Here is a 12,033-nt window from a genome sequence, read left to right as displayed (position 1 = left end):
TATTAAGTTAAAGTATTAACTTTATAGAAAAAAAATACTTTGTTTATTTATTTGTACCAGTTTATTTTTATGACTTATTTAAATATAAAAACACACTAATAGGTTCAGGGCACACTAATAGGGACAGTTACCCTATTATTGTTATATATTATTGTATATATTTTATGTATATATTATTTACATAATATGTATTTTTTATTTATAGGTACATAATAGAACAACGAAACAGTTATCAAAGGTAACAAAGAGACATTTACGTAGAATAGTACGTAATGAATTTTATAAGACCAAAAAACAACAAAATATTACACATGCGAATATACATGATGATGTTAATAAAACGCAATGCACTTCTTACCAAATAACTGAAAATATTTCAACTAAATCTGATGACGTAAATAATGATTATATTGATGTTTATACTAATGTACAACATATTTATAATAATGTTAACAACTCCACTAAATTAACAGAAACTAACTATATTAATGTTGATGAAAATGTATTTAACACACAAAGTAAAATAAGTTTAACAGACAAGATTGCACATTGGGTTGTTTCTAATAATATATCACATAGATCTGTTAATAAGTTATTGTCAATATTAAAATCAGAAAATCTTCCCGTTCCAGGAGATTGTAGAACATTACTAAAAACTCCTTTAGCTAGTAAGAATATTATAGACATGCCACCTGGTGCATACATACATTTTGGTATTGAAAAAGGTATATGTCATAAAATACAAAATGTATCACCACAAAAGAAATTAGACATTCTGCCGTTAGCAATTAATATAGATGGTTTACCACTAAGTAAATCATCAAATAGTCAATTTTGGCCTATATTAATGTCAATTGACATCATAGGACTTACAGAACCTTTTATCGTAGGCATTTATCATGGAATGAAAAAACCAGGTTCAGTAACAAAGTTTTTGGATGCTTTCGTAGAAGAATATTTGTGTTTAAAGAAAAATGGTATTATTATAAATAATAAATTAATAAGAATTGAATTAAAAAAAATTATTTGTGATGCACCAGCTGTAGCATTTGTTCTTTGTATAAAATCTCATACAGGATATTTTGGTTGTAACAAATGTATGCAAAAAGGCAAATATTTAAGGGGTAGAATGACTTTTCCAAAACTTGATGCTACTTTACGGTCTGATAAAGACTTTGAATTACAAGTGCAACAAGAACATCATAAAGATAATTCTCCTTTAGAAAAAATTGGCATTGGATTAGTGAGTAATGTACCACTCGACTATATGCATTTGGTATATCTTGGTGTTATGAAAACACTTTTAATGTTTTTCATTGGAAAAAAAGGAAAAAATTGTAAATTAAGTGATAACGGTATCAAAACAGTATCAAAAACTATGAGCATTTTTAGAAAATATGTTCCTCAAGAATTTTGTCGTTTACCGAGATCTTTAGAAGAAATAGAACATTGGAAAGCGACAGAATTTAGACAATTTTTATTGTACACAGGTCCTGTAGCACTCAAAGGGAAATTGTCTAAAGTACAGTTTAAACATTTTCTATGTTTGCATGTTGCAATCAGAATTTTGTGTTCTGAAAAATGTATTAGCCTCAATAGATATGCAAAATCCTTACTTAGATATTTTGTCAAAAACTTTAAAAAGATATATGGTAAAGAATATATTAACTTTAATGTTCACAATCTCCTGCATCTTTGTGATGATGTGTTACTGTATGGAGCACTTGATAATTTTAGCGCGTTTAAGTTCGAAAATTATATGAGTAACATTAAAAGAAATATGAAAAAGTCACGATATCCGTTACAACAAATACACAATAGAATAATTGAAAATAGAAAGTTTATTTATATTGAAAAAACTTCTGATTTTTCATCGTTTCAAGAAAATAATACTTTAGTATGCAATGAACATGAGAAAACTTATTATAGGACATTTACTTATGAAAATCTTACAATATCATTATGTCAAAGGAATAATTGTGTTCTTTTGAAAAATTTAACTTACATGCTAATTTCAGACATTTATAAAAATAATAATAATGACATAAAAATAGTTGGAAGAATTTTCCAAAATGTATCGGATTTTGTAAAAAAGCCTTCATTTAGTTTAGCCATTAAAATCGTTTACATACATGAGGCATCAGAAATATCAACGTTTGATTTTAAAGATATTAAAGCAAAGTGTGTACTTCTACCAATTAATGATAATAAATTTGCAATAATTCCAATATTGCATAAAAATGATTAATATTGCATACTAAAGTATATATGTATTTATGTAATATGTAATTAGCATGTATTATTCTTTCTTTGTGTATAATTTATAACTTATGATACTTTTTATATGTATTTTAGTGTATTGTAAAACATGTATAAATATATATACATATATTATAATAGTTTTTTGATCTTTCAAAATAGCGTACGTAATTATAAAATAGTTATTATAAAATGTTATTATAAAATACATTCCGTAAGTTTAAGTTTCAAGTTTGTTCTTGACAATTTAAAAAAATGCATTTTCTACAGCAAGATCTAAAATATTCCGTTGTCAAATTTAATGAAGAATGTGAAGAAGACGAAACATATTCTGTGATTCCAACTTTTTGGTTAAAAGATGATAAATACACTTATTGGCCAAAAAAAGATACACGTAATTCTATTTTAAAATGCAAGAAACCTCGCAATGATTGGATGCTTTATCCAGTTACTGTTCTCGCCAAATATGGTATGTATTTATAACTGATAATAGTATATTAACTTATACGTATGTACATCTATAAAAAGTATTTATAAAAAAAAAATATTTTATATATTAAATATATATAAATAATATAACAAAAACAGTAAGTAAAATTGGCTTAATATTTCAGATTTATATGAACATGCTCTAAGAAAAGAAAAGAGATTGATGGAAGACAAAAGTAGTAATAATGAATCAGAAAATTTAGGCCGTGGACTTAGGAAAAGAATGATTCCAAATCGTTTTGAAAAAGAGAATGGTAATTTTTACTTCGGAAAGATATTTGTTTCTTTAATTACTTTTTTGATATTGCATAGAAATAAATATACATTATATGTATTTACAGATAATAGTAGTGATTCGAGCAAAACAGATAAAGAAGAAAACAGCATCAGTGATAACGATTCGATTCCTGATAAGACTTTAGATGAACAAGGTAGTATAATCACACTAATGCAATTTACCATTATATAAACGTTTTTCAATGTGAGAAATATTCTATGAAAAAAATTTCTTACTACATATGTATTTACTATTACACACACACACACGCACACGCACACGCACACGCACACGCACACGCACACGCACACACACACACACACACACACACACATATTTAGTATTGCCACATGTTTTACTAAATATCACACATTTACTGAATTATCATACACACACATACATGTGTGTAAAAGAGAGACAATTTGTTATATGTATGTACATATATATATATATATATATATATTTATTTATTTATTTTATTAAATTATATTTTTTAAGACAAAATATTTTCCAGATAATGATGACCAAAATGTTGATGGGGATACACAAATCATGAATATTTATGACCTTCCTGTTGTTATAGAAACAGAGAACAATACTATTCCTGTGAATAATAGTAAGTTTTATTCTTATATGTTTATATTTTATTTTTGCACGAAAGAAAACACTTTTATGACTAAGAAAAACAAGAAACATTTTACGTAAATTATACATCATAAATGTAAAAATATTATAATGTATGTAATTTTCATTATAAGATTACCATATTGATACAGAATAATTAAACAGTCTACTTTAATTATTTTATTAATTTCAAAATTAATTTATAAAAAAGTTATAAACGATCATATACTAAATATTAATATATAATATATTTTTATATTACAGCTAATCAAACTCTTGATTCTATTCTACGTTACGTTATTGAAATAAAAATTTTATGTACACGATTAGATAATCGCTTACATAATGTAGAAAATGGCAATCATGTAATAAATAATCATAATACTGATATGATTCCACAATTACCAATGAATCAAATTGAAGACATTGATAATTTTGAAGCTATATTAGTGGCAGAAGAAGCGCAATCACAATTGGTGATTGGTGGAATATGCCTTTCATTACTATTCAATAATTTTGACATTATTTATGTACAGCAGAAAATATTTGAGACATTATTTTATATGTTTGTCACGTATATCAAATTTATATTAATTTATTTACATATAAAGTGATATTTGATTGACATTTCCGTATTTTTTTTTGTGTGAGTAAACATATAATTTATTAAAAATTTTGTAGGTTAACATGTTGGTTTTGATTGGTGGTGTTACATCAAAAGACGCATTAAAAAGAGCTTTGCAAAAGTTGTTTTCTAACAATCTTGTTTCAAAATGTTCTTGGACTGGAGCAAAGAACAATTTTAAATTAAAGGATTTAAAAATTATTACTTGCATAAAATGTAAGTATATTGTTATATTTATTTGCTTAATTATTATTTAACTTTCTTTGAATAAATAATTTAAAAGCATTTCTAAAGTATATACATTTTTATATATTTTATATATTTCAGCTGCTATAAAAAAAAGTTGTCCTGCCGTTACAGAAGCGGAGTTTGAAGAAAATTTAAAAACTTGGTTCAGACAAATCTCCGATTAACTCGCGAAAATGCGAGAGCTAATGCAGCGAATAATGACGCATAAATATACCACACAGTAAAATTATAGGTGCTTTCCATTTATACTAAAACTCAGATAATTCTCACTTGTGACGTCATGACTCAGTTGCATGCACGTTCTTTTAGTTTCTCACAAGTGAGATTTAACTGAGTTTTTACTTTCAATCTGCACAAGCTCGAGATCGTGTGGTTTACTGAGTCCAATAGACTCACTTTAAAAGTGAGGTTAAGGAAAAATAAGTCGTAATTTGTCGTTAATTTCACTGAACAATGACGTCATTATCTGAGCATGAAATACTCAGATCACTTCAGACTCAGTTTCACTTGCGTGATAATGAAAAGCAGCTAATATTAAGGCCAAAGATATTAAGTTTTTTTACAAATGCAATTAAAATTAAGTTTTTTTAAAAGGTAATTATTTTTTTTTATTGTTGTCGAACATGTTTAAAAGTTTACATATTACGATAAAAATATGATAAAAATGTGACATTTTTTTTATTGTTGTCGAACATGTTTAAAAAGTTTATATATTACGATAAAAATGTGATATTATATAATATATATAATATATTGTATTGAGAAACAATAAACAGATTAAAATTAAATAGATAAAATGTCTTAATTATATACGGTACCACGCGCTGTACAAACTGCAAAAACATAGCATAGTAACGTTTAAGAATTATTTAAAAAAAACATTTAGGACACTATCCTAAGAAATGTTTCTGTAATGTTTCACATCTAGGTATCTGAATGCGGACATTAACGGTTTATGCAATGTTTCAAAAATGTTTCTGCGCATATCTCCGAAACATTTCATATTTCAGAATAACGTTTATGAAAAGTTTCTAATATGTTTTTTTGTACAGCGGGTAATTTGGTTTAACACTAAACAATTAATAATGATTTTGTATGCAAAGTACATTTGCACCTGCACCATTTTTTGAATCTTGCTGCAAGCATGATTGACTCCGACGATTGACATGTCAATTGACTTTACCGTAAGGCCCAGTCGTACTAAATCTTCCGTTACAAAGTTGGATTGTGATCCTGAGTCTAAGAACATACGGCATGTTTGTTTATTTCCCTGGCAATCCTGTGCGTTTACCAAGGCCGTGGATAGAAAAACTTGTGACGATGAATTTGACATCGTCGTACGTGCAACATTTGCTGTAGGTGGATTTGGCTGCTGGCTCATGGATTAAGATGACAGAGCCGCGACCTTGGCTTGCGGCTTGTCCCTAGAAATGTGCAGCAATGTATTGTGTTGTTTGCCGCATGTTTTGCAATTACCTGACCTGCGCTGTGCGATGAAAACTTTAAGCAGTTACAACATAACTTATGTTCCCTGATAATCTTCAGACGCTTCTCTGGGGACACTTTCAAGAATTGATGGCATGCAAAGATTTGATGATCTCTTTTGCATTTTTGACACGATGTCTTGGAGCTGACGTATGATGAGACCTTTACTGAACTGACCTTAACTTGTGATTGTGATGAAGATTAGATTTTCCTGTTAACTGCCTCAAACATATAACACCTGTGCTCTATAAAATCCGTTAAGCGTTGCAAAGTGGGAATGTCGGCCTCTTTGATGCCGTTTTTCCATTCCTTGTTTGTGCTATGATCTAATTTGCCGGTTATCAGATGTATGATGAGATCATCCCATGACTCACAATCAGTCGGACGACCAATAGCTTTCAGCGCCCTCATATGTTTCAGAACTCCATCGACTAAATGGCGAAGACCTGCGTGATTCTCCTTGGCAAGAGATTGACAATCGAACAAGCCCTGCCGAAAATGTTCGATTAAAACCGATTATTAAAAAAGTTATCCGAATCGATCGGGATTACTGCACCGAAAATACGGTATCAAAAAGGATTAAAATCATTCAAATCGGATATAATTCAATTTAGACGGATTAGTATCAGGTGATAGCAATCTATGTCAATCCAAACTTCGACAATTGCTCGTACAAAAAAAGCAATTGGTCGATCCAAAATTTACTGATTGATATATGAATATATTATGTCTGTTCGAGATGAGTCATAATCACGGCATACGCGCGTGATGCCAAACCCGAGCGCGGCGGCAACGGTCGCGCTCAGCGTCCGCCGCCGTCACCAGCGCCCAATCGCGGGCTGCCTACTCTCGAGCCGCGCGAAACGGCGCGCTCGAGCAAACATGTTTTGCAAAAAGCAAGAGATGACAACCCATGCCCTGCTACAAGGCTCCGACAATTATTACCTTATAAGGTGCTATTGCTCATTGTTTGCCAAGGAATAAGGGAAAGCCTTCTAGAGGGGCATGCGTTAATAAATGGCAGGAGCAAGGGAGCGCCAGGACTCTTCCGCAGTTCATCTCAGAGAGACGTGTCCGCGCTGTACCTCGTGCTACCCCGCTAGCTCAGCCGTTTTATTCCGTCGCGAATATACCAAAGAAATTGTAAATAGTGTAAAAGTGCCTTTATTAAACTGTGTCGTGTAAAATCGCTTTCTAGTCTCTTTAGATCCTCTTCGAGTTTCCTCTCCTTACTCTATCTCGCCAGCGTTTGCCTCCGCGCGACCTCACGCTTACTCCGCGTTCGTACAATGTCAAAATTAATTATATAGTTCAACTAATAATAAAATTTCATATATAGTTTATTATTCTAAATGTAATATAGAATTAATCGAATCAATAACAAGAAAAAATTTTCGAAACCAAACTCGAATTTATGACAAATGTAAAGATTAATACAACATTTCAATGCACGCATATTATTTCAAGACACAAATCTTAATCAAAATGGATTACTTTTTTTAAATCGGTTTTAATCGCATTTTTTCAACTAACGGTCACCCATCCAAGTCACGACTGCCGTCAACGCTGCTTGACATCTGTGATTGAAAACTGCAGACACTTCGTGATGGTCTATGACTACTCGATATTAATAAATACATATCCGTGATAGATCGGATCAATAAAGTTATCAAAAAGATGAAAATATTTTTTTTATAAATGTTAACATACGATAACATGATAGATAGTCGAAATAACGACAGTAAAATACAAATGAGTACAACACAATGTAAAATACTGGATCAGGAGAAGCGATAGCGTTTCATACAAATGTTTGCAAAAATTAAAACAAATTACTATTATACTGATCACAGACAAAATTGGATTTTTATTGCATTCAAACCAAATTATTTTATATCCTCAAAATCGATGAATTTCGAATTACACCGGATTATAATCAACTCAATTACTAAAAATTAGATATTATTAAAGTAGATTAAAATTACATACGCGCCATCGCTAAATTTCGAATTAAAAATTTAAATTAAAAATTCAGATTAATGTTGTCTTTCCTAGCGGAATCGAATTTAGTCGGAATACATCGATTTTATTGAATCAGTGTTTGTAACTGAAACAAACTTAGATGTTAAAAAATATATATACGGTTTAGGCGGATTATTTTGGATATTATATATCCATACGGTTATTTGGATTTATTTGAATTGACAACTGTTCGCTTATCGGCTCGCCCGCACCAAAAATGCGAGTTGGAGTCTCTCAGCGTAAGCAGAATGGCCGGGAATAGAGGATCGGAATAGCGGTCACAGGCGCGAAACAACTCAAAAAGTGCTCAATTTTTAACGTATATTTTAATATCACAATGTCACTAACATAATATTAGCGTGGCGTATGTAAAGCTGCATACGCCGTACAACTAGATAACTACGCGTACTCGCAAAAGAAAAGGCCGCGAACAGGAATCGCGTGCGAAGGCGTGAGACCTGTTTAAGCGCACAGATCCACGGTTCTTGCAAGACAGACACCTCATCATTACGTCGCGATTTTTGAGGGGTTTTTCTCCCCCATCCCTCTCCTCCGCCCTCGGCACCCCGCTCAGCTACTCAATCCGCCTAGCGTGGTGTCGGGCCCGGGAGAGATGTCGCCCGTCGAGCGCTTGCGCCAGGGCCGTAAGCGCAGTTGCGAACATACCGCCCACCTCGTCAGGTTGACGAAAAACGCACGTTTTCTTTAAGGTTAGCGCGTGGACCGGCGTCTCATGAAATCAGGGCCGATCGCCCGCCGTGCTCAACTCGGTAAGCACTGCACTCGTATTGACCTCGACTATACGCCCCAGCGCCCATTTGGCTAGTGGCAAGATCTCATCTTTGACCAGCACAAGGTCTCCCTCCTTGAGGTTAGCTCGTTGGCGATGCCATTTTGACGACTGCTGGAGCGTGTAAAGGTATTCCTTCGCCCATCTCTGCCTAAAGTGGCTCCTCAAGCTGGAGACCAGTCGCCAGCGATTGGTTAGCGTTGCCGGTGGATCCGTAGTCACCGGCTCAAGCAAGTTCGTCAGCGGTTCCCCCACCAAGAAGTGGCCCGGAGTTAGCGCTACCAGGTCGGATGAGTCCTGGCTCAGTGGACCCAGGGGCCTTGAGTTGAGGCAACCCTCGATCTGGCACAACAGAGTTGCGAGCTCCTCGTACGTCAAGACCTGGTCGCCCAAGAGGCGGCGTAGGTGGTGCTTGACGGAGCGGACATCCGCCTCCTAGAGGCCGCCGAAGTGCGGCGCGTGTGGCGGGATAAAACGCCAGGTGGTCCCGTCATTGGCCAGAAGAGCGCCCACCTCGTTGGAGAACGATGAGGCCGCTCGGAACATCCCTCTCAGCTCCGCATCTGCTCCGCGGAAGTTTGTGCCGTTGTCGCTTAGCAACAGCGTGCAGCGACCTCGCCTGTTGGTAAATCGCTTAAAAGCTGCAATGCAAAGCGGCAGTAGATAAATCCGAGACTGCCTTCAGGTGGACGGCCTTCGTTACAAGGCAGACAAAAAGGCAAATATAGCCCTTAAAGGTCGCGTGACCGCGCCCCTTGGAGGCCCGGATGCGCAACGGACCGGCGTAGTCCACACCAGAGAAAAGAAATGGTCGCGCCGGCTGCACTCTCTCCGCCAGCAGTCGACCTATGCGTTGCTGGCCAAGATCCGCCTTAAAGCGGGCGCAGCGCACGCATTGATGCGCCACTTGGCGAATCCGAGAGGCACCCCCTGGAATCCAGAAATGGCGCAGCAGATAGCCCCGCATAAGCTGCGGTCCCCCATGGAGAGTGGCGTGGTGAGCCTGGCGGATCACCAACAAGGTGAGGTGCCCATCCTTTGGCAGCAGCAGTGGATGCCGCTCACCGAACGGAAGTAGGGCGGCCTGGAGTCTGCCTCCCACTCGAAGAAGGTCCTCCTCGTCCAGCATCGGGTAAAGTCCGCGCAACGGTGACCGGACGGAGATCGAGCGTCCAGTCCTCAGCGCCATCAGCTCGTCCGGGAACACCTTTTGTTGAGCCTGCTTTATCCAAGTCAGTCGGTTCCGGTGTTGTTCGGAGGAAGTCAAGAAGCCACTCTGAGCGGGCTCCAGCTTCCGAGCGTTGTGCAGGAACCTAAAACAATAAGCTGTCACTCTCACAAGCCGGGAGAGCAAAGAGAACCTTGTCAGCAGATCGTCCTCGCACTTGATTCGTGTGAGCAACAGCCCTCCGCTCCTCCTCAGGTATGGATGCAGAGGGGGAGATCTCCCTCATGGACCAACTAGTCTCCGCTTGGCCAAGCCAGGCCGGTCCATGCCACCAGAGGGTCCGGCCAAGGAGTTCAGACGAGTCGATGCCACGAGTAGCAAGGTCCGCAGGGTTGGAGGAAGTCTGGACGTAGTTCCAGTGGTCGCCGGGTAAGAGCCCTTGAATCTCCGCCACCCGGTGGGCCACGAATGGCTTCCACCGGGAGGCGTGAGATCGGAGCCATGCAAGCACCACCTGCGCGTCCGTCCACACGTAAACTGGACAGCTCTCCATGTTAAGGCCCTTCACGATACGATCTAAGAGTTTGGCCAGGAGCACCGCTCCACACAACTCCAGCCTTGGTACGCTCTGCGTCTTTACGGGGGCCACCTTGGTACGAGCCAGTAAGTGCGTCGCTACCCGCTCTTGGTTGTCGACGGTCCGCAGGTAAACGACTGCCGCATACGCCCTCTCGGAGGCGTCCGAGAAGCCGTGCAGCTCAACTCTCGCATTTTCTGCTCCAAAGTGGACCCACCTAGGAAGGCGCACCTCGTTCAGCTGCCCCAGCGAGGCCCGGAAGCTCTGCCACGAGTGTGACAGTTCCGGCGGCAGAGGGTCATCTTATTGACATCCGGTCAGCCACAAGTCCTGGATGAATACCTTCGCGTACACGAGCACCGGCGCAGCCCATCCCAACGGGTTGAACAGTCGGGCCACATTGGATAGCGCCATTCGCTTGGTCCAAGTGCGTGTGTCAGCGTGTCCTCCCAATGGAGTCACCTTCAGCACCAAGGCATCCGTCTGGAGGTCCCAACTGACTCCCAATGCCCCGACCACCTCGCTCGGGGGCAAGAGTCTCTTCTCCTGCTCCATCCGCGGACACAGGTCCGGCCAGCTAGAAGCCCATTTGCTTAGCGCAAAGCCACCCGCGCGCAAGAGCTCCACGAGCTGGGTCTGCACCTCACGGGCCCGGTCCGGAGAGTCCTCGCCGGCCAGGATGTCGTCTACGTACAAATGCTGTCTGATGGTCGTGGCTCCCAGCGGAAAGCGGGCCGCTTCATCGTGAGCCAGCTGCTGAAGCGTTCTTAGCGCCAAGAAAGACGCTGGGGATGTCCCGTATGTCACGGTTGTGAGGCGATAGTCGCGGACCTGCTCTGACGATAGGCTGGTAACGCGCGGCGGCGGCTACGCCACTGCCGTGAGCCGTCACGTGACACCACGTCACGAACGACGCGTCGCTCGGCCAGCCTCGAGCGGTAGAAAAGGACAGATCTGTTGTCCTCTTCTATTGCACGCTATAGCGCTACATGTATGCTTTTCAGGCTTTCAGCAATTTCAAGTCACCGCGCCGCGATGTGATTGCCGCGCGACTCGATTAATAATTATGTTAAGTATTTTTTAGAAAAGCTAATAATTATAGGCTCAATAAAATAACAAAATAAGAATAAAATGAGGGCTAAAAGCCAGAGCTGGATTTAATGCCTCAAGATTAATTAAAAATACAAAATTACAAATATAGACGTTTCGACCTACATCAGGTCATTTTCAATATTACAATACTTAAAAATTTAACGGAAACAATAATTCATATGAAGGATCTGTACTTTATTAAACGTTTTTAATAATCGATAAAACGGAAATTTAAAAATAGAATCTCCAGTAATTGCAATAGATAGTCATCATAAATAGACGGAAAGTTTTGGAGGACCGTACTTTCCGTCTATTTTTGATGACTATTGCGGTTACCGGAGATTCTATGTTTAAATTTCCGTTTTATGGATTGTCA

The 12,033-nt window shown here is 37.9% G+C and overlaps 2 protein-coding genes across 2 annotated transcripts in view; one reads left to right on the top strand and one right to left on the bottom strand.

Moving 5' to 3' along the window:
* The window catches only part of LOC105450377, a 7,210-nt gene extending 2,154 nt beyond the window's left edge, over positions 1-5,056 (top strand). The window contains exons 2-9 of the mRNA XM_011690170.1: positions 206-238; positions 2,530-2,728; positions 2,874-3,002; positions 3,090-3,179; positions 3,540-3,641; positions 3,914-4,125; positions 4,331-4,490; positions 4,602-5,056. Of these exons, the coding sequence (XP_011688472.1) occupies positions 206-238; positions 2,530-2,728; positions 2,874-3,002; positions 3,090-3,179; positions 3,540-3,641; positions 3,914-4,125; positions 4,331-4,490; positions 4,602-4,687 (1,011 nt within the window). The 3' untranslated portion in view covers positions 4,688-5,056. The remainder of the gene's footprint in view (positions 1-205; positions 239-2,529; positions 2,729-2,873; positions 3,003-3,089; positions 3,180-3,539; positions 3,642-3,913; positions 4,126-4,330; positions 4,491-4,601) is intronic.
* Positions 5,057-6,209: 1,153 nt separating this feature from the next.
* Positions 6,210-12,033, bottom strand: part of LOC105450474 — a 6,590-nt gene continuing 766 nt past the window's right edge. Inside the window, exons 2-7 of the mRNA XM_011690327.1 lie at positions 10,908-11,331; positions 10,204-10,829; positions 9,601-10,133; positions 9,334-9,461; positions 8,824-9,255; positions 6,210-6,497 (exon numbers count right to left, since the gene is read on the bottom strand). Of these exons, the coding sequence (XP_011688629.1) occupies positions 6,210-6,497; positions 8,824-9,255; positions 9,334-9,461; positions 9,601-10,133; positions 10,204-10,829; positions 10,908-11,331 (2,431 nt within the window). The remainder of the gene's footprint in view (positions 6,498-8,823; positions 9,256-9,333; positions 9,462-9,600; positions 10,134-10,203; positions 10,830-10,907; positions 11,332-12,033) is intronic.

Source organism: Wasmannia auropunctata, unplaced genomic scaffold (genome assembly GCF_000956235.1).
Source record: "Wasmannia auropunctata unplaced genomic scaffold, wasmannia.A_1.0 LD336061.1, whole genome shotgun sequence".
NCBI classification, from domain to species: domain Eukaryota; kingdom Metazoa; phylum Arthropoda; class Insecta; order Hymenoptera; family Formicidae; genus Wasmannia; species Wasmannia auropunctata.
Note: the sequence above shows the minus strand (reverse complement) of the source record. Positions and strands in the feature narration are given on the sequence as shown.